The 23014-nt window shown below is 41.3% G+C and overlaps 1 protein-coding gene across 1 annotated transcript; it reads left to right on the forward strand.

Annotated features, from left to right (window-relative positions):
* The first annotated feature begins 5271 nt into the window (after positions 1-5271).
* Positions 5272-17133, forward strand: rnd3a (Rho family GTPase 3a). Its single transcript, XM_067493455.1, has 5 exons — positions 5272-5543; positions 5865-5952; positions 14257-14366; positions 15514-15648; positions 15877-17133. The coding sequence occupies exons 1-5, from the start codon at positions 5394-5396 to the stop codon at positions 16123-16125; spliced, it is 732 nt and encodes a 243-aa protein (XP_067349556.1). The 5' UTR covers positions 5272-5393; the 3' UTR covers positions 16126-17133.
* The last annotated feature ends 5881 nt before the right edge of the window (positions 17134-23014 follow it).

Below are 23014 nucleotides of genomic sequence, written 5' to 3' on the forward strand. Positions count from 1 at the left end.
TGAGAGGTCAAAAAGCTTTTCAACATCTCCTGTTTTCCCAAATGTGGTTTATTATACAGATACACTCTAACCGTTAAACAAAGAGGTCGACAGTGTTGATTTGTTTAGCTCAATTTGTCATTTTTGCATCCTCATGTAGAAAAATGGGTTTGTTTTTTTAGCCCATTTCACGTTGTTTTGAGTAACAAGACAAAGCCAAAGGGACATCTATCGCCATTTCTCCTTGAACTGTTCTGAATCTGCCCTTAATTTCCCGAACACGGTGATGAACCGTTGAGGAAATCCCTCTCTGACCGAAACGAGTGAATGTGCGCTGTTTTTGCCCCAGCAGTAAATGTCAGCGCTCTGCTGATTGGATGCACGTCGACAGAGATAACTGTGGGGCGGCATGCTGTCAGGGCAGAGGGAGAGAGACCCAGTGACCTAGACTCACCACACACCTCCAGCACTGTTGCCCCACTGGCTAAAACCAAACCACTTCGAACCTGGGTCACACTCCCCCATTTATTACTCATTCTTAACCATCTGGAGACCTGTTTGCTAAATAAGAAAATCCATTTTTGGTTATAAATGATTTCCTGTGGTTGCCTAAAGGTTATGGATATCATTGCAGCAATGTGGCAAATTCCTCTCACTGGCTGCTCCAAAAATCTTCCCTTACGCAGGAAGAATTATGTGCACCGGAGTGTGACCCAGACGTGAACTGTGCTGGATATCACATACCAATGGGTGCTCGTTGTACAAAACACACACAAACGTGAGTTTATCATTGGAAACTACAATATTGCTGCTCTGAGGTATTTTCAGTATGAATAATTCAGATTATTTATAGCTGCAAAAATAGATATCTGTTGCTGATTTAATGTTAGCAACCAACATTTTTTTTGCCAACACTCCCAATGAAAGGCTTTGAAAACACTGCAAGGTAGACGTGTGCTGACCTAGTTGTGCAATAATGCATTGTGGGATGTAGACCGAGATCAGGTTCTATTAGTTATAATGTGTTCATTAAAATATACTCTATATCATTATCTTGTTCTTATTAATTAGAATTTGAACATCCAAAATCATTCACACTCTATTTGCCTTGCATCAGAGAATTGCACATTGTCCAAGGTCCAAGGTCATTCCTGCATTTGGTTGAATGTATTTAGAAGGCAGTTGAGATTACAAGATGCCTCAAGGTTTCTGTAGCCCAGCTGATGTTAAGCTACATGTTCTGTTAACCCTGTTTCCAACATATGGTTATTTGGTGGTTCTGCTTAAGAAAGAAACGTAAGGAAGTCAGGAAAGAAAATGAGCTCTGATCTGGAAGATTTGGTGACTGCATGTCCTCATGGAAATGCAGAGGATGTTGACAGCACCATGAGACAAAAACAGGTGGTAGCCTCATTTCTATTCTGGGAGCCATGGACAGTATTCAGGCAACTGTACAGTACACGTTGGCCAACTCCATTAACAGTTTAATCTCTATTTATTTCAGTGATTTAAAACAGCAACCGTACTTTAAATAAAGGCAGAAATCTATTGCATCTGACATTTTAAACTAGAGTCTGTATTGACATGAAATGTCATAGTTGTGTGTATGTTGCAATGCTTTATCAGAAAGGTAGGAAGTCAATACAAATGAACCTCTTGATCACAAAAAATATTACAGCTTGATGATATCACATGGGTGAGATTTCAGGACAGTGTTTCTGCGTGATGTCAATCTGCACAGTCTCCCTTTGCCCCAAATGTGCGCCTGCACCAAAGTAAGAGTGGTGGCGCCGCAGGCTATGGCTGTGCAGCACACGCACAGGCAGTCAGCCTGAATCAAAATGGAGAAGGGCACAGGGGCATAAAGTGTAAACACCTCAGTTAACATGGTTTCGTTCATTTTCTCCTCTGCTAGGGCTCTTTCCATCTCAGCAATCAGGATTTACTTGGACATAAACAATAAAAATCAGAGGAAGGATAATGAATTAGTTAGGGAGCTGGGGGATTTTTTATTTTTTTTGCACAACAAAAAGCACAAATCTGTATCAGCCAGAATTTGAATGAGGTCAAATGCATATGGTACAAAGATGGAAGCCAAATAGCAGAGTTATAGTGTGTAAAATCCCACTGTCTCTTCTCTCCTGGCGGTGTTGTGTCCTGGAGGCAGAGCTTCCACACAACAGACGGGACTCCTACCACACAGCCTGCAGGGTGGAGCTGCCTCGCTGTAAAAACGCTGCCAGCAACACCCAGAGTCCAATCGCTCCGTCGCAGAGAGGAGAGCTGATGCAGAACACTGCTGTTTTTTGGGGTTTTTTTTGTAAATGCCATGTTGGGGACGTAGCCTGAAGGCTGAGAGATGAGGCCAGAAGGGTTCCTGTTCACACTCTGAAATAGATAGAAACATGCCAGTGTGCTGCATAATTGACCCTCACATAGACAGGAACATTTAGTTGTGTGTCTTCCCGTGTTTGCTTGGGTTGTGTATGCCACAATAAGTACATCCATTATTCACAGATAATGAGGGAATCCTCCCTGGAAACTACTATCTCTGCTCACTGAAAATAAGCAGCGTCTGGTACTGGCTTCACTGGGCTTATTGTGTTTTCATGTGGCAGAAAAATGAAAATTGTGACTTTCATAAATAAAAACCTCTTTTTGTGTAACTTCATCAATACCTGCTCATAAAGTTTAGCTAACTAAAAGCCTGTGGGCTCCTTCTCTTCAAGAACTGCATGTAATCTCTGTAAAACGTAAAAAAAAAAAAAACACAATAAAAAATTAAAAAGAACTTACGATTTATTTGGCTCTGTTGCATCAGTTATTGTTAAGATCCCAACTAAATCACATCGATAAAATGCTACTTTAGTCAATATTATAATTTGTAAATAAACGATTGACATAAATTATTAAAAGCTGATTTACTTCCTTTACCTCCTCTCAAGAAACACTAAACATTGACTTTGCTTTACTTAAATACGTTTACTTTTTACATAGAGTCTGCTCATGTTGCTGTACAAAAATAATATATAAATAAAATAAACAAATGAATTGTTAATTTATAGTTGTACTTGCTGCACTTTTCTTTATAATATGATATATGCAACCCATATATTATTCACAATAGAACATAAACAGCACCTGTGACATATCAGATGTTGAAACAGAGACATTTTACTATTTCATAGAAAATATTAACTCATTTTGAATTTGATGGCAGCAACAAATCTCAAAAAAGTTGGAACAGGGGTAATAAAAGGCTGGAAATGTAATGGCTGCAGATAAAAAAGCAAATGGAGAAGCATTTGACAACTAATTAGGTTAATTGGAAAAAGGTCAGAAACATGACTGGGTATAAAAGGAGCATTTCAGAGAGACAGAGCCACTCAAATGTAAAGATGGGCAGAGGTTCACTAATCTGGGACAAATTGCATCTAAAAATTTTGGAATAACTTCAGAAAGATGTTCCAAAATGTAAAATTGCTAAGTCTTTAAAGATCACAACATCTTTATTTATTATGTCATCAAATTATTCAGAGAATCAAGAGGAATCTCTGCCACTCTGCACAAACGACAAGGCCAAAGGTCAAAACTACCACGTTCTCTTCGGGCCCTGCGGTGGCACTGCATTAAAAACAGGCATGTTTCTCTATTGGACATCACTGCCTGGGCTCAGGAACACTTCCAGAAATTACTGCCTGTAAATTGCCAAAGCTCATTTAAAATGGTCTGGGGCAAAATGGAAAATTGTCTGTGGAAACTACGGACGCCGTTTTGCGTACTAAAGAGGAGAGGGACCATCCAGCCTGTTATCAGCGTCTTTGATGGTATGGAGGTGCGTTAGTGCCTATGGCGTGGGCAGCTTACACATCTGGAAAGGCTCCATCAATGCTGAAAAAGTACATAGAGGTTTTAGAGCAACATATGCTCCCATCCAGACAATGTCTCTTTCAGTGAAGGTCTTGCATATTTCAGCAAGACAATGCTAAACCACATAGTGCATCCATCACAACAGCATGACTTCACAGAAGAAGAGACCAGAGTCCAGACCTTTCACCAATAAAAAACATTATAAAACCAAAAAAATCTGACAACAAAGGCCCAGGACTGTTGAGCAGCTAGAATCCTGCATCAGACAAAAACGGGACAACATTCCTTTCCTAAAAGTCCAGCAACTGGTCTCCTCACTTCCCAGACGTTTACAGACTGTTGTTAAAAGAAGAGAGGATGCTACACAACGGTAAACATCACCCTGTTCCAACTTTGTTCAAATGTGTTGCTGTCATCAAATCCAAAATGAGCAAATATTTTTCCATAAAATGGTAAAATGTCTGTTTCAGCATCTGATATGTTGTTTATGTTCTATTGTGAATAAAATATTAAATTGCAGTTGTTCTACTACAACTAGTATTCCTCTTTATATGAAAGTAATTCTTCTCATGCCCTCTGAATCCTACAGCACTTTTTTTACTATATACAACATGGATGTGTAGTTAGAAAATTAAAATATGAGGTGATGTGACTTATTTTTTATGTAATAGCTGCATATGCAAAATTATGCATTTTTTAAAAAAATCAGATAAAGAATAAAGGCCTTTTCCATCGATTTATCATTTGCACATCTTTATTTAAGTTTGTTTGAAGTTTATGTGAATTAGCTCTAAGTGGTTTAAGACTGTAAACTAAATAAAAAGACATAGTATTTTATTTATGTCACCATTTTTAGATTTGAAGGACTAAATACAGTTTTAACTGTAGCCTTTTGTTGTATTTAAATTATGATCACAGCAGTGAGATTAACTCCTATCAACCAAGTAGCAGCTGATTTCCTGTCTTTTACAATAGAAGCATGTAGTCGTTCAAAAGAATTTTGTGATATTTGTGTCTTTTATTTATTTCACTTCACTTTTAGCGTTTAGCTGTGTGGGAAGATGTCCCATGGCTCAAACCTGCAGGGCCCTTCTTCTTCTTTTAACTTTTATTTTTTGATATTTTTGTACTTATTTGTAAAAAGACATTTGCACATTTCCCTGAGGCTGTGCAGTTTGTACTGAGGTTTCCAGTGCTTCACTGTTTCCCTGGTCCTCTGAACAGACAAAACTATTTGTTTTGTTACAGTGTTAATGTCTCTTTCATTTTTTTTTTTGAAAGAAAAGTTGTGGTTGATCCAAAGGGGGGCGCCATGATGGAGGCCAGGCCCAGCAGGCTGCTGTGGGAGGCTCAGGCAGGAGCAGAGCCGCTGCCATTGGCTCCTGTCACGGTATAAATACAAGCAAATGGCATTTACCGGCTCAGAGCAGGCGGAGACACCGGGGGAGGAGGACGACAGACGGCCTGCAGCAGCTGTCGCTTCACATCTCGACGCTTCAACTCTCCCACAGGATTTTTTTTACATTTAATCCCGATTGAAATCAATGAAGGAGAGACGGTCGTGTCAGAAATTCTCTCTAAAATCCAGCATGGATCCCAGTCCGAGTGTGAAGTGTAAGATAGTGGTGGTGGGGGACAGCCAGTGCGGGAAGACTGCGCTGCTTCACGTGTTCGCCAAGGACTGTTTCCCTGAGGTGAGGGTCTGCACACTGATCCACACGATGCTCAGTAACCTGGTTTTAGTAAGACACCAGTAACACCTCCTGCTGCTGTTGTTGGTGATTGGTTGATGCTTCAATTATGATGAAGGACATGTCTTGTCTCTCACCTGGCCTGTATGATGCATGCATGCAGTACATTACAATGCAGGTGTAGTAACAGTGCTGACACTAGTTGAGGATTTGCATTGTTGCAGTGTTATTCCTCAGTATGGAAGCTTGAAATTTTTAAATATCAACATGTTATTTTCTACCTGATTTGCCTTCTAATATGCTCTATATTCATGTCTCCTGCAGAGCTACGTCCCCACTGTGTTTGAAAACTACACGGCCAGTTTCGAAATCGACACGCAGAGGATTGAGCTCAGTCTGTGGGACACCTCAGGTATAACCGTGCCTCCTCCTCGTGGCCTCTCTGTCTACTTCCTGTTGTGTTGCACTGCAAGCCAGTGCAGGTGAAAATGTCCAGACATGTGGGAGTCACAGCCTCTCACCCCCTCTGGACATGCAAACAAATGAGTAGATGCATGTGAAAGTCTCAGTGTTGGTGTTGAGAAAGGTGTTTGGGCATTGTGCTCAAATGTTTCCCTCAACATGTCCCACTTGTGTGACATGTTGCTGTTTTTTAAATAACGAAATGAATGTGTGACCACGTTTTAATCAATGAAGCAGGGTTAATCCTTTCTCCTAGTCTGTAGTTGCGGTTATGCTCAGATTAGGAAACGCTCACCTTTTGCCTACATGGAAATGTTTAGTATTGGAGTTCAGCCATGACACAGAAATGCACAAAAAATCTGATTTATTAATTCCTCTCAGCTGAGCAAATCTGAAGCAGAAACAGGAAGGGACAGCTAATGATCGAGCTCTAGGTTGTACATCTGGACAACATACTTTGAAATTCTTTTACTGCGGGGGAAGGTGGGTTGTTGCACATCTCCGGCTTTTATCGCTTGTTGGTTAGACTTTGGGTCCAAACCAGCTGCTGCATCCCGTGTGTGTAAACAAACCCACTACCTCATCCATCAATGCTCGAGAACTGAATGGCACAGCAGTCATGCATGAGTGAGGCATATGTGGTTTGTGTGTGTGTGTGTGTGTGTGTGTGTGTGTGTGTGTGTTGAGGGGGGGGGATGGGTGGGGACAAACCGACAGCCAGCTGTTGCAGGACTCAGGCCTGGAATTCCTGAGTAGTGTTTGAGTAACTTTCCTACAACGTCAAGATTGGTGTGAAACGATTTTCCTTCTTTAGAAAACAAAACAAAATGACAGAATCAATTTGCAAATTCTGATTTTTACGCATGTTTAACCGCAGCTCAGTTTCATCTGAGTAGCAGAAGAAGCATGATAAAGTTGTTTTTTTTTTTTTTTTTTTTTTTTTTTTATTCTCCACAGGAAATGAAATTAAACGTATCAGCAGTTTATACTCATTTCCCGGCTCAGCCAAACTACAAGCAAGAAAAACAAGAAGCTCAAATTTCAGATTCCTAAATGTGTGTGTGTGTGTGTGTGTGTTTTGTGGAAGTGAAAAGGCAAAGAAATGAAAGCCAGCCAGAGTGAGAATTTTGTTTTATTGCACTGTGTTGGCCAGTCGCCTGGAGCCATTTTTCTTTTTCTCTGCTTCATAAAACAGCAAAGGGGGGGAGTGTTCCTATTAGATCAGTGGGTATGAGATAGAGCCAGACCCCCCACCCACCTACCTTCAATCCTATCCCCCCGACTGGCACTCACACACCAGCACGCACACACACCCAGTGAGTGATTGATACAGCTTTCAGCTTGAATGGTCCCTTTGTAGGGATACCCATTGGCCATGACCAATCAAATTGATTCCTTATCTCCTGAGGTGTGCTAGGGAGGGGGTGTTTGTGTGTGACCCCAGCATGCACTCAGGACAAAGGCCCGGGATGCAGAGATGAAGACACTGGAGTAGCATCATTCTCTCTCTCACACACAAACACCCCTTCACACACACACACAAACACACACACTGTGGTGGTCTTTGTTCTGTGGTGACGAGTGGCTTAATGAGAAGTGGTGTGTGTGTGTGTGTGTGTGTTTAGGTGAGAGGCTGATGAGTGTAATTCATGTCATTAAGGTAAATGCCTGCCAGTTGTATTGCTTTCCATTTGTCCCCCCACCCTGCTAGTCTCTACTGGTTTCGCTTTCCCGGCCTCAGGGTGGGGTTCGCTGGGTCCAGGCTGCAGCCTTTGATGCTTTACGATTTTTTTCTCCGACAGAGGAAGCGATTTGCTGTCTGCCTGTATGTCTGAATGTGCTGCAAAGGTGTTTGTTTGAGAGTCAAACAGGAGGATAAGAAGGCGGCGAAGGTAAACAGAGCAACCCCTATGGCTCAGTGCCGGCATGCCTGAGGGGGGAGTAGAAAGGAGCAAAATGCATCTCAGCACCTTTACGAAGGGAGCTCAGGGTGGGCTGAAACTAAGGGCTGTTTAATTAACGACAATTTGGTTTCTAAAACTTCGAAAATGGCAAATAATGTCAACCACAGTATACTAAATCCAAAAATGTCTTTTGATAGTTTGTCCAGCAGTTTCACACCCAACAATATTCTCATTTCGAGTGGTATAAAAAGGCAGGAAAACATCATAATCTTTATATATTTGCTTTCTGGGAATTATTTGATGCACAGTATAATATGAGGTTTATAATTCAGTAAAACCACATTAACAAAGGCTCCAGAATACTTGTGCTTCATCCCCTTTGCCTTTGTCTAGTGCTGGCTTAATTTTGAATATACAGAAATTAACCATATGTGCAACAGTGTGCAGACAATACTTCCCAAAATGCATATGACCCCTTATAGTATTAAACATTTTATAAAAATGTAATGCCAGTATGTTTTTACTCAGCCCTGATAACCGGTTTGCATTATTACAATGTATCCATTTCTAAACCCTCACTTTGGGTGCAGCTCAACAAGCTGTAAACTGATACATCCCCCTGTGAAACTGATATGGCTAATTTGCGATTTACACATACAGCAGATGCAGAGCAACATTAGTAAAACCAAAACAATGAGCTAAAAGGTTCTTAAACACTTTGCAGAGGAACTGTAGAACTGCTGATGATTCTGTGGTTTGATTTAATCAACCTCTTTCGCATGACCTATGGTGATGTGACTAGTTTATAATGAAATATTTGTTAGGGCAGCTTCAAAGTCAACTAATCATCTTACTGATAATCCTGTTTTAAACCAGTTTTTGCAGTAGGCTGTGAAGTTCTTTCTCTAGATATATATGTTGCCTATTTCCTAAAGCTAGGACAAATAAAAGTGCCAATAAAATCTTATCAGAGAAAGACAAGAAGCACAGGAGCTGGGGCATTTTCACATCAGGGGCTTCCCAAGAGACACATGTTGGGCCCCATGGATCTCATTTGAAAATATTTATCCCAGAATACCTCATGGGAAAACTAGATACGTTAGTGTTGTGTGTGTGTATTTTTTCTTTTTTCTTTTTTTTAATAGTTGCTGCCTCCTCACATAAAAACCCACTTTGGATAAAACTTCAGAAAGAAAACATTCAAAAAATATTCGTAAAGGCAGCATTTTGCTAGAGCAGCCTAGATTATCACTTCCTTCTGTACTCTCTAGAGCGTGTTGCATTTGCTGCTTCCCCCGTTACTCTGGGCACTTCAGCCGTGGGACTTTTTCATGTACTTGGTAAGCTCCTCTGCTGCTCACACACATACTTTCCAATCCTCTGTCGGCAGCCATTGTTGAATTGGATCACATTTCAGGGCTCAGCGAATTGGAACCGCATGTCTGGCATTCCTCAGACTAAAGGTTTCTACTTCCTCTGCTACAAAGAGGCCTATTGTACCCAACAGGCCCAGATCCTTAGCAGGGTAAAGCCCTACCTTGTTTCCAAGGGGGAAATGAATAAAGTGAAACTGGAGGACAGTAAAATCCTGAATAGATTAATAGACCTGCTCACTTTACACCTGACTCTTTTTTTTTTTTTTTTTTTTTTTTTTTTTGGGTTCTTGCTCTCTCACCATTTGAATGCACATGTTTTAGCTTTAACAAAGTTGTGCTTAAATCAAACCTAATGCGGCCTTGCCTGTGCATAGTTAAAATGGGCCTAAGTAAATTTAATTTCTATAGCACCTTCTAGATAAAATTGAACAGAGTGCTTCCTAGTAGAATTAAATTAAGAGATAAAAGTCAAGCATACATCTAAAGTACAGAATGGCAAAGGATATTAAAAATGCCTATGGTGTCTTGGTTAGAGATACAGTAAGTTTGCCTCCCCCCTACATTGACATTGCATGTAGGGGTATGAAAATCTTTTTAGGAAAATAAAGAAAATTTAAATTGGTTCAAAATAAGTAATAACTTTTAACTCTTATTTCATCTCGTATATGGCTGCTGCAGAGGGTCACGCGAGCTCCCCCCTGCAGAGAACAACAATGGCTAGAATGATGTAATATGCAGGTCGTGCAGGGTTTGTGCCAAACAACTTCCACAGGAAGTGTGAATCCAGCTTAAAGTTGCACAACTTATCAAAGCATATCTTCACATGAAGCATAATAAAATGTAACGTAAAGTCGTGTCTCATACTACAGCAAAGTAACTTAACATATTGTGTTGTAACATGCCCCTTTATATTGTAGTGTATCATAAAATAACGTGTCATATTCCAGCTTATCATACTGTATGCAACCATCACATCATGCTGCCACAAAACCTTTTCAGATTTTGCAGGATGGCAGTGTTTGCAGCAACAGATAATCTTGGTAACCACAGCAACGACAGCTGATCCTGCTTCAGGTCGCCGCTGTTTAAATTGTTTTTTGTCTTCTGCTGTGGTTGTGCTGTATATATGTGTGTGCCTCCTTTGTGACTGGTTATATATTTAAGCTCAAGGGTGTAGTATGACTGAACGTGCCTGTTGCGGTTTGTTGTTTCCACAGGTGCCCCCGAAGTCTTAACATCTCATGTGCTTGTGTGTACACACACACACACACACACACACACACACACAGTCGTTCGCCACCCGTCAGCTCAGTTCTACTCAGCTATGTTAGCTATTTGGTAAATCAGCGGCCTTGTAGACCTGTTGCGGACCATCCAGACTGTCAGGTGCAGCTGGCTTACCTCAGGCCTGTGTGTTAGTGTGAGATTAAGTACATTTCCATGTCAGTAAGCCATTATTATGTGAAGGCGTCCTACAGAAAGCAGCATGTCTTGAACATCATGGAGTGGCTTTTGTATTCCAAACACGCAACATCAGGAAATTTGAGGGGTTTTTGGAAGAGGTAGAAAAGGAGGAACATGTGGGAATTGAATAATGAGTCACATTACATGAAAGGAGTGGAATGCAATTTTGTAGCTGGAGTTTTTTAATACAATTATTACATGAAGAGAAGCCTGTGATCCCAGTTATCAGCCTTAGAGAGCATGTTAGCAAACGAGTAAGGAAGAAGATTCTCACATCTTGGTAGAGCTTCTCTTTAGTCATGGAAAGTCATTAGGACCACAGTGGAGGTTTGGTTTTGTTTCTCAGTACACTGTACCTCACACGACGCTGTGCACAATAGTATTAATTTGCTGAGAGTACAACACAAGAGAGGATAGAAGAAGGCGAGAGGGGCTGGATTGTGTGTGTCTGTGTGTGCATTTAAAGGACAGAGAGGGAGGACAGGGTGTGTGTCTTCCCTTCCAGATTTAGAGATCCTGTGGGGGAACAATGACAGGAGCTAATTAGATGACAGGCACCAGGTTTATGTGTGTGTGTCCATGTGTGGTAGCTGTGGGATTTCCTCTTATCTTTCCATTTGGCAGGATGATGACCTCAAAGCAGATTTTAGTCTCAGGATGCAGTTACAACTCAGCTGTAAATGGCAGATGAGAACAAATTTTAAAAGAACTGTACACACACTTTTGGTGCCACAATGCAAATACTGTTGTGGGTGCTGTTCAGTTTCCTGTTTACGTTGTGCAGCTTGAAATGCTTTGCGAAGATTTACTTAGAGGATTTGAGCTATAAATACTTCAATCTCCAGGTAAATTCACAGGAATATGTGCAGACATATCATCAAGACGACTTCACACACTGCATGCAGCAACTCTGATATGTGTGTTTCCTCTCAGTGGTGCTGATTACAAAAAACCAACCTTATTTATTGTAAAATGTGAGCTCAATCTACAGCTTACCCTTTCAGTTACAGGGTCTTATTTTTCCAGTGATTGGTTCCAGGCAGCAAGAGTTGAAATAAAAGACCTTTCAAACAGTGAAGCCTGATTGATTGTGAGATAGGCATGAAAATGGGAAATAAATGCTTGCGGGCATCCCACATTCCTCATCGCCTTGCACTTCCTGTGCTGTGTCAATGATGGCAGTTGGGTTTTTGTTTAGGCGGTGTCCCCTATCTGACAGCTTCACTGCACATTCTTAGGGAGGGAGTGGAGAAGCAGAAAGTTGTTGGGTAATAAAAAGCCTGTGTGTTTATATCTGAAACACATTATATTTAGATCGAGATGTCAGAAAAATGTTCTGTGTAGTCCCTGGCATCTATACTTCATTGACTTTCTGTTTTTGTTAGCACAAACAAATAAGCGGTGTCACGGAAAGCCAGTGTGTATCAACATTTGGGAGGACTACTGTGGAGTTTGTAGTTCAGGGGCGGCTATAGCTCAGTTGGTAAAGGCAGTTGCTTACGGACCACAGGGTGAGTGGTTCGATCCCTGGCTATATGTCGAAGTGTCCCTGGGCAAGACCCTGAACCCCTAACAGCCCATTCCCCCTCCCCAGCGATGCAGTGCCGGTCCAAGCCCGGTAGAAATTGGGGAGGGTTGCGTCAGGAAGGGCATCCGGCGTAAAAACTGTGCCAAATCAACATGCGGACAATGATCCGCTGTGGCGACCCCGAACTCACGGGATAAAGCCGAAAGGAGAGTAGTAGTAGACTGTGGAGTTTGTAGTTCAAGTCCAAACACTGGTGACTCTCTAAATAAAATCAAGCGGAGGATAAATGTTGTTAATTGCTTTCTTTTGTAGGTTAACAAACCCTTTCAGCATTTATTTTGTGAGATATCGAAACTACACAAGTTAAGGTGCTACTTCACAGATTTGTATTTGCTTCCTACGGTTCTAATTTGAGGATAACTTGTTATGACTGGTTCTACGCGTCACTGTGCCTTCTCGGTTTTAAAATATTACTGTATATAGCTGATCTAGGGGAGTTTGTCATCTGGTTCCTCAAATTCCAGAGGTGGTCTGTAGTCTTGCAGAACTCCTCCAGGTAACTTGATCTGCACTGTAAAACTCCTCCAGATGATGTCATACAGAGATTTTCAGGAACATGCATATACTGTATGAACTCTCCAGACTGGAAGCATATGAAGCAGGTTGAAAATCTGTGAACTCCCCCCTTTAACTTAACTTATAACATACGTGTCAAATAATTGTCGTTAGGCTGAACCAAACATCCTCATCAGTTAGCTTTTAGCTCAGCTGGAATGAAATCATTGGGTTAGAATAAAGTATCATAACAAAGTGTGAGCTACAATAATTCATGAATGGCAATGATCAGTTTTTGTAAAAAAATTTTTTTTTTACCCTATCGTTTATTGTGCCCTCGGGAGAACATGTCGAGTGTTGTGATTATGGATATGGTTCAGATTTTTACATGGACGAGTGGCATATTTATCGTACACATCACCAAAGCCAGTGTCTTGCTTTATTGTGCGAGACCTGAAAGGAAGCATGGTTTGTTTAAACAGTCCTGTCTCCCACCCAGACTGTTTAGATTAGCAGAACTAGATCTATGTGTGTTTTTTGTGTGACCGTGCCTCACTGGCTTTTCTCCACAGCAGTGTCTGGACCTCCCAGGGGAACCTTGAGTTACCAAAAACAAAATTCTCCAGATTCTTGGCAGCTGGTTGCGTGTGTGGTCAGCTCCTTCTTTGTCATGTGATCTTGACTCACCTTGACATGACGCCACCCTCCCTTTTCTTCCCCTTCCTCTCCCCTCCGGAGGGGTTTCAGTCTGGTGGAGAGAAGGGCGTCTCGCGTACACATGGTTTCAATTTTGAGGCCGTCATTTCCTCACTCTGAAGTTCTGCGTTTCTCCGGAGAGGATTTCTTCAACAAGTGATCTTGTCATAGTCAGCACATTTTTTTTCCTAATTCTGCATTATTTGTTTCTTTATTTTCCTTCCTTTTTTCCTGGTTTCTATGGATTATAGTTGAGCTGCAGTCATGTCATAAGAGATTTATACATCTTTGTACACTCAGAAATGCAGTATAGGTTTGAGGTCTTTTGCTGATTTAGTTGCTGCCCAGAGAAAACTAAATGTCCCCAAGGCATAAGCATCATTTTTATTTAGAAAATTAATTTCTAAACATTTCTCTCTTTAATTAAACTTTTAACAAACTCAATTTTCTCTCCAAAAACACAGAGTGAGGTTTTCTTGGAGCTCTATTCTTGTTTTGATGATCCCAAAATGGCATCTTAACAGCAACATGAATGCGTGTGTTGAAGCAAATGAAGCTGCTTGCATGGATCTCTGAAGGCTGGTCATTAATTTACAAGAATAAACGGAAGATGTGGTCACAGTTCTTCAGAATTGTGTGTGTGTGTGTGTGTGTGTGTGCAAGTCCTTGTGTAACTGCTTCAAACAGCATCCAAATGTGTTGTATGAACACAGTTTTTGCCTATGTTTCAGGGTCTCCTTACTACGACAACGTGAGGCCTCTCTCCTACCCAGACTCTGATGCTGTCCTCATCTGCTTTGACATCAGCCGCCCTGAAACGCTGGACAGTGTACTGAAAAAGGTTTGTCCCTCTTTAGTAAAGTCTTTTCCGAAGTCTGTATTGCTTTCATATGGATCATAAGTTTAAATCTACCATCTAGAGTTTGTTGGTTGCTGTAGTTTTTTTGTGTCTTGTGATGTTGCAGCTGTAATGTGACTAGATTAGAAGGTCAGTGGGTTAAGAAGGAAGTGAATGCTCTCCACTGACTGACTCTTAAACCTCTACTGAGATATGGCTGCACCTCAAGAAGCTCACACGGAGCTCCTGGCGGTTTAGCATCTGATGACTGTGGAATGTGGGTGACTCCCACATGTCAGTGCGTGCACTGAAGATGAAGCAGAACAGGCAGTATCAGTCATCTGACTGGAGGAATGCTTTGATGATATGTCCCTTTACTGTAAACGCATTGTTTTCAGCTTGAAAATGCACCTGGTGTGTTCCCCCTTTCCTGTTTTCTTGTTGTTTTCGTTGTGATTCTGGTGGTGGAGTGAGGCAGCTGTGGCTGAAAAGAGCAGCAACACACTTTTCCTCCATATCACAAAACACATTTTAGTCTGTAATGATTAATGGCGCATTAGGATTATGGTTATCACCTTGGTTTGAATAGTATCTGCATTTACAGTTCATTTTTAGTTAATAGGATGATGTAAAATGGGCTGTCTGCTCACAAGCTACAACTTCCGATACTGTAACATCCAGATTCAGAGTAGCATTTGTCTGGGCTTTTAGTCGAGTGGTGCAGACAGAAAGTACTGCAATAGACACATTGTACAAAGCAACTAGCTACTTGGATATTGATGAAGTTGGTCTCCTGACCAACCGGCCAGCCCTGAGGCACATTAGCCTTAGATTAAAGCCTCTGGAGAAATACCACAGAGCTTTTATTTATGTCAAGGAGTAAACAGAGGGATTATTTGTAGTTCCTTTCCAGGGTCAAAGCTTGAGGGGCTCCAGGAAGTGGCAGCTTTAACCTTTAAGGGTGGGTGATGCAGGGTGGAACTCATGGGACCTTGTTTCGGGTCACTCTGGCCATGCATATTTTAACGCATAAGACGCATCAAACCATTTTGCAGCAGCTGTGGTAGAGAAGTTAAGAGGATAATTAGGAGGAAATATTGATTTCTCTTTGAATGATTCATGATGGAGAGCTTTTTGTCTTTCTCCACAGTGGAAAGGGGAGATCCAGGAGTTTTGTCCCAACACTAAGATGCTGTTGGTGGGCTGTAAATCAGACCTGCGCACTGATCTGAGCACACTGGTGGAGTTGTCCAACCACAGACAGACACCAGTCTCCTATGACCAGGTATGCAATAATAGGGTTTATAATAGAGTTTTTAATCAGCAGATATCTGAATGTGATTGTAATCCCAGAAGAATAAGTATTATTATTGCACTCCACATGTTTAATTGATCCACCAAAGCAGAAACCCTGTCATCATTGTTGTTGAGTACTTAAAAAAATGTGTTAACCTTGTTCCAAGCTGACCTCCATGACCTTTCTTCGGTGGTGACCATGTTCTTACTTCCACAGGGTTCCAGTATGGCCAAGCAGATCTCTGCGCCTTACATCGAGTGCTCGGCCCAGCAATCGGAGAACAGCGTCAGAGACATTTTCCACGTGGCCACGTTGGCTTGCATCAATAAGAACCACAAAAATGTCAAGCGCAGCAAGGCCACCCGCGCCACAAAGAGGATTTCTCACATGCCCGGTAGGCCCGACCTGGCAGGTGTGACCTCGGACCTCCGGAAGGACAAAGCTAAAAGTTGCTCGGTCATGTGACTGTTCAGACTGAGGGGGATTAGACTGAGGAGAAGGAAGACAGAGCACAGTGGAAGCAGGAAGCAATGGAGCAACGCTATTTCCTGCATGCGAAAGACCCCTTATTTGTCTGGAAAGGGGTTTTATAAGCTTCAATTAATGTACATGTTACTGGAATACTCTGCACAAATGAAAACTCAATGCATAGTAGCATCCCAAACTGTGGCCACCCCCAACCCCCCACCCCACCCCACCCTGCCAGATGAGGAAGCTATCTGCCAACGAGCTACCTGCTCGCGGAAGTGACTTGCTTCCTCTGGGAGGATGAAGTGCACTTGGAAGTGGTTTTCCACACCAACAGGAAATGAACAGGAGGAGTGGTGTCATTGGGAGGTGATCATATGTCAAAGGAAGGACATAAGAACGTGTGAACTTTTGAATGAGAGCAAAGGCTGGTGATTTGGAGGGGGCGGGGGGGGGCAACGAAGGAGCTGGTGTTTGTGCTGCATCTAAGGCTTTGTGCTCAGAGGGCTTATACAACAACTCGTCACTGTGGTTTGGAACTGATTCACTCACCCCTGTTTTTGTAACTGTTAGTCTGTATGCACAGGATGTCAGAAGAGGAATTTATTAATCCTGTGCAAAAGAAACTTATGATAAGTGTCCCCGTTGTCAGTATGTGAAGTCTTTGGTGTACCTGCATCATTGTTTTATTTTAGCTTCATCCTGATTAGGTTCGGTTGCAAAAAGCTGAACCAGGACCTGAATGTTTGCTCAGATCACCCCTAAGCAAGCCGGGTTAAAACTGTAACTGGACACCTGTATCTAACAAACACCTGTTCTGTGCCCGTTCATTTCACCTCAGCAGCGAAAGATACATAATGACCCTCTGAAGACAGATTATTCCAACTGTTCTACACAGTGACAGATTTACAGGCGTCTTTATATGATACTGAAGAGACATGAGCAAACTGGAGTTGGCTACAATGATTCAGCCAACAAATGCAATTAAAAAAAAAAAAAAGAAAAGAGGGGGGGTCTTTAATAGGCCAAAACACTTTTGCTGAAAAACACTTAGCAACTGAAAATTTGACTTAATTGTGTAAAATGAGGACGCCAGTTTGGGCTGTGAATCAGTTATTCCCACTGCACTTTAGAGAGAGACCTGCACTAAAGCTATCGCTCTGGTGTTCTGACTATGCTGTTGGGTGAAACTAAAAAAAGCCCTGCTAACATCGGGATTTAAAATGGCAATTTGTGCATTCCCTGTGCAAGTGTTTCATGCAGGTTTGGTGAAATTGCAGCACATATTTTGGACTTGGGAGTCCAAAATAGAGGAAGTAATTGCAGCTTATGGTGCTGTGTTGTGAAACAGTATGAACTGGTTTACATGAGAAATGGTTTTTAGATAACGTTTATAACAAAGGAACTGTGTGAACTGCTATGTTAGCATCCAGGCTGATTGGACAACAGCCCATTTGCACCGATAGCTGTGTCCAAAATCACCCCAGACTCACTAAATGTTGTGTTTATTTTGTGATAGTGTCTCTGAATGTTGAGTGTGTAAATGCACTCAATGTATCCCACAATGCATCACTAAAAGGTACATGGCATGTACACTACTTTCTGCTAAAAATCCCACGATGCAATGCTCTGTGCTTTTGATATTTTTGAGAAAATTACCACCACACAGCTCAAAGGTGATGAGTTGTTGTGTCTAAAACGTCGACGGACTGCTCACTTTTGAGTAAAGTACCCAGTGTACAATATAAGGAGAGTAGTGAATAAGTGAATAGGAAGGGATCTTGGACATCTCCTTTATAGCAACACGTTTGCTAACTAAAATACTCAGAGGGCTTTGTCCCACCTTCAGTAGGACTTAATGAATGACATGAAGTACAATCCTGAGAATCTCTTGCAAGCCAACAATAACCAACAACTGTAGGCCAACACATTTCATAAAGATACGGGGATCGGTTTTTGCGGTGCCGCTTTCTGGTGTTACCAGGCCCCAACTCAAATCGGATGATTTGATTTTTCTTGTATAGATACAGTGTAATCTGAGCATTTGTGGGACTTTATGTCCCAATGTAAACAACAAGTGGGTGTTGGTTGATGGATGATTTGAGATACAGTGTTTTTGAAATTGTGGTTTTCTTCTAACAGTGGAATTAGGAATCCATTGAAACATCAAAGGTATTGATGCACTTTTATGGTAACATTCAAACTTGCCAGTTAGCGATCTTTTTTTTTTGTTTGTTTTGTTTTTCCAACGTGTTGTCTCTTCCCCGTGTACATTATCATGCATTCTTGAATGTTGTCCTCTTCAAATGTCTTTGCCAATGTTGTTGCTGCAGTATTTATTGAATTATATATTTTCCCTTTAGAATAAATGCAAATAGAATTGAAGAGGTGTGTTTGTGTGTGTTTTCTGTTCATTGCTAGAAACAAATATAAAATGAAGACTGAAACTTTCGGTTCTTGTGTTCGGAGGGACACTTATTGCCACTTCAGCAGAGCACATCAATTATTAAAAGAAAGTACACTTGAAGATGGAAGTAATTTAAATGTGAGAATCTGTGCTCCCAAAGGTTAATTTGCATTTATTTGACAGACACAATCTCCAAGCTCCAAAAAGCTATAAGGGGACAACTTTATTGTTTCCAAGAAGAAGCTTTACTTCCACGTGACACTTTATAGTGACTAAAATAAGGACACAGTTTGGACACTTAATGGCAAAGGCTAATAAACACTAAAATGATGAGCCTAGGGTGTCTGTCCCACCCCCAGATAAATTGGGAGGGTTGCAGCAGGAACATGTGTCATTGTCTATCAGACTGAGTGTGAGGAAATTTAGGCTGTTCGAAATCTGGCACATTTTTCTGATTGTGTCACTGGGTTCTTGCCAAGATTCATTCTTTCCTCTCAGCTGAGGTAACTGCAATCATTTTTGCACAGGTTCAGGCTGCGGTCAAGGATCTTCTCTCTTTTTTTTTTAACCTTTTAGATTCGAGTATGGAAACCAAAAGCTTGGTACTTTCAGTGTGGGGTCGTGTTTTGAAAATCTTGCATATAGATAAAAGTTACTTCCCTCATCAAACAGATTCCTCTTTAAACAGGAATGAGATATAAAGTAGGCCAAAGCAGAAACATGCTCTCACCAACATTCAAAATATATTTCTGTAAAATAGTTGAAGGTAAAAGCTACAAAAAAAAATAGGAAACATCAATCGTTTTTTTTCTCTTGCATTTGACTTTACAATAAACGCACAAAAAGAGGGATAAATATTAAAGTTAGTGTATAATACTTCCAAATTAAAGGTGAAAAGTATTTGACCTCCGATAATATAAAGGTGTATCCGTTGGTTTTTTTTTCAGTTTCACTCAGTTGAACAGAGGACACACCTGTGATCTATTGTCATAATTGCACAGGTGCAGCCTAAATACGGCCTGTTTGTTCCCTTAGACAAAGCTCTGCTGCAGGAAAGTAGTGTTGGGATTTGGTCTGTCTTTGTGCTCTCTAATAAAAAGCTTTTATTCTTTTTTTTAACACGTACAATACACAGATATTTCCGGAGTGAGATCTCTTAGAAACTGTAAACATAGTCTATTTTTCTGGCGGATTTATATGTGCTTTGGTGGATTAAGCAAAGTTTACTTTGCCTAGTCCATCCAGACTGTCTGTGGTGAATAATTCTTTTTTAATGACCCACTTTAATAGAGATGTGAGCCTGTGACAGGAAGGTTTATTGATAACCAGGTGGGGAAATGTTGGGTTGGGACTGAGCTCTAGTCATGTCAGCATTACAGTAAATTCACATTCACCTCTTTCTCACTACATCAGTAATAAAACAGTCTCAACTTTCAGAAAAATAAGTTGAGCTTGAGTCCTTGACTGCCTTGACATCTCAGTGAAAAGCTGCTTTTGTAGCAGCTGAATGGAACAAAAAGGCCTCTGTGAGTCAGACTACAACGTCTTGTCTACTTGAAAAGCTACAGTATCACTGAAAGCTCTGACAATGTTGTACAGGCCGCGGTAAATTCCCCGGGGCTGCCGCACATGCAAACTGCTTTTCCTCACATGGCAAGCCCATATATCAGGCAATGACTTCATCACTGAGCACAAGAAATCTGATATGTATGTAGGAAAATGGGGCTGCCAAGTAAAAAAAAAAAAAAATGGGAGTCCCACTACTCCTTATGGCTTCATGGGAAACCTTTCTTTGAGTAACATGCATTAATGTTAGATTTAAGTCCCATTTGTAAAGACATTTCATATATTTCTAACTGACAGAGTGCAGCTACGATATCCAAATAGCGGCATGTAGTACCCTCCCTAATGAGAATTCTCGCTAAGTAAGAAGAGAAGTTAGATACAAATCTCATGACTGAAGAGTTATTCTAAAAGTTGTTTGCATATTAGTGTTATGTAAAAGATTCAGGGAAGTTTTCCTGCTAATGCAAAGTAACAGCAGCTCGAGGATGAGCAGTCCACACGCCCACGCGTCCACCATGCAGCTGTGCTTTCTCACAGTGTGCACCTTAAAACACGTCACTGCCGAATCCCACTCATAGCAGTCGCAGACTGACGCTGACTGTACACACAAACACAACAGCTCTGAGGCTGTTTAACCTTAATTCTACAGCTGGTTCCAGATTGTAATTGTATTTATGCTGACCCAGATACTAGGATTACCACTGAGGAGCTCTGGTCTTAAACACTCCCTGTGGGTGGACTGAATTGGCAGAAATTCAGCCTTTAACGAGTCTGCAGTCCACCCAGTCCTGCCCTGTATGTGTCCCGCACCGTCTCGTTTTCTGCAGCCATGCTGGTGTGTATGGGAGATGGAGTGAGCTAATCCGGTGACTGCAGATGGACTGCAAGTGATTTCTGCTGTTCTCCCAAGGTTGTGTTCTAATGATTTGCAGCTGTTTTAGATATACGGAGTGTGTTTTAGCCGTGATTGTGGCAAGACTCTATGGACAGTAATGTTGGTCGGGCCAACCACGAAATATCAGCCAACTACTGAATGGCTGGCCATGAAATCCTCCATAGAAATTCATGGTTCCCAGAACATTTTTTGTGAAACCTGGTCCAGGTAATCAGCAGTGGGTAGGGCAGGGATCATTGTTTGTTAATTTTTGGCCAGAAATGTTCTCATCTCTCAAATGGGGAACATTGCATTGTGGGATTACCAGCAGAAAGTAGTGTACACACCATGCAAACTTCTTTTTTTGTTCCTCTGTGGAATTATTGAGTGCACTATTGATTGGACACTACAAACTCTATATTGAGCAGGGGGGGACTTCCAACACCTCTGTAACCAGTCAGAATTTTCATTACTAGTAGTTTTGGAGCATTTTCATTTATTGTAATTTCATAATGATGAAAGCAGTGCTGGTCAGAGCATGGTGAAGTGTAGCAGCATGTAGCAGAGCAGAGGGAGTGGATTGGGTCATGCTTGTGCTTCTTTCAATTGCATAGTGTAGCTTTGTCAAAAACAGAAAACTAAAATCGACTCCTGCTATACATTAACATATCAGCATTGTCACTTTGGCATTGTGACTTTAGCACAAACCATGGCTCTGCCTCACCGAGCCGGATGGATGTAGACTCCTAAAGTGTTCTGTAAAAATTTCCCTGTTGCACCCACAGACACACAGACTGACACATGGGTAATTCAAACACACTTAGCCGTGGCCTTTGTTTGACTGAAATGCGACAAAAAGCTACCCCTATCTGGCGCATGTGAAAACGCTGAGCTCCATTGTCACCCTTGGCAGCTCAGTCCTAAAAGACAGAATCAGTTTAAAGAAAAGAGATTACAGAATCTTGTCATTTTCTTTTGTTTATACCTGCTTTCTAACCCATTAATTGGACAGGTGACAAACTGTGGGCTTTGAAATGTAGCCGGGAGGTGTTACACATTTATAGGGTGCCGTTCATCGCTGGACATTTATCTTAATTTTGCAGAAATAAGTGGCTCGCAGCGTGAAAAGCTCAAATGTGCTTCATAAAGGGCAAATCTTTGAGCTTTTTCAAAAACAATTTTAAACCATCACTCAGGATTTCCCAAATGTGCAGTTTTGATCAATTGTTTCAATATTAAACCAAAGATCTTTCCCCCACTCTCCAGTACTGAACTGAACAAATGTCCTAATCTGTCTGCAGCAACAGTTTTAGAGATAGAAAGATATTATTCATCACCATCTTTGTAGGAGCAAAAATGGGATTTTTTTCCTTTTTATATTAAACTAAATTTTGGTTTCTAAATGAAATTGGATCATGATATGACTGGATGAACTGTTATGGTAGGAGCAACAACTTGATTGAGCAGAGATGATGATAATCTATCACCCACATATTCCTTTTTTCGTGAAATCGACTGTCTGATATTGAACTGGGTAAAGTCAGGGCTGAGTTGTAAGTGAGCTGTTGTGTCTCGTACAACAGCTCGATAAAGCAGAAGTCATCGTAGCTCGCCCACAGAACATCCTCACACACACTGTTGGCTGGTGTGTGAGACCAGCAGCTAACCTCAGCCCCCCTACATCCTACATTTTATTTAATTTTTTTTCTTACGGGACCAGCTGGGACAGACACAGACTGAGAGCATGGAGATCAATAGGTCTAAACTGGTGCTGTATTGCCCCCCACCCCACAAATCCTCCTGCCTCAGACAATCAGTCATGCACAGCTGTAAAATAGAGACAAGCCAAAGCAAAACAATGAGCGTTTTTTTTTTTTTTTTTTTTTTTTTTTTTTTTACAGAAAAAGCTTGTGCTGGAGTCCTGAGTCTTGAGAAAAGAGGATGAAGTAGAAAACGTGCTCCCTGTGGCTCTCAGGCGTGCAGACGGCTTGGGCTTAATGACAAGCCTTTAGTTCATTATGAATGAACTGGTGGAACAT

This window comes from Channa argus, chromosome 23, assembly GCF_033026475.1.
Source record: "Channa argus isolate prfri chromosome 23, Channa argus male v1.0, whole genome shotgun sequence".
Classification (NCBI taxonomy): Eukaryota; Metazoa; Chordata; class Actinopteri; order Anabantiformes; family Channidae; genus Channa; species Channa argus.

Excerpts from the sequence above, each read along its gene's own strand:
- rnd3a (XM_067493455.1), top strand. The coding sequence starts at position 5,394 with ATGAAGGAGAGACGGTCGTGTCAGAAATTCTCTCTAAAATCCAGCATG. Across the intron at positions 5,544-5,864 it reads CCAAGGACTGTTTCCCTGAG|AGCTACGTCCCCACTGTGTT; the intron begins GTGAGGGTCTGC and ends TGTCTCCTGCAG. Across the intron at positions 14,367-15,513 it reads TGGACAGTGTACTGAAAAAG|TGGAAAGGGGAGATCCAGGA; the intron begins GTTTGTCCCTCT and ends CTTTCTCCACAG.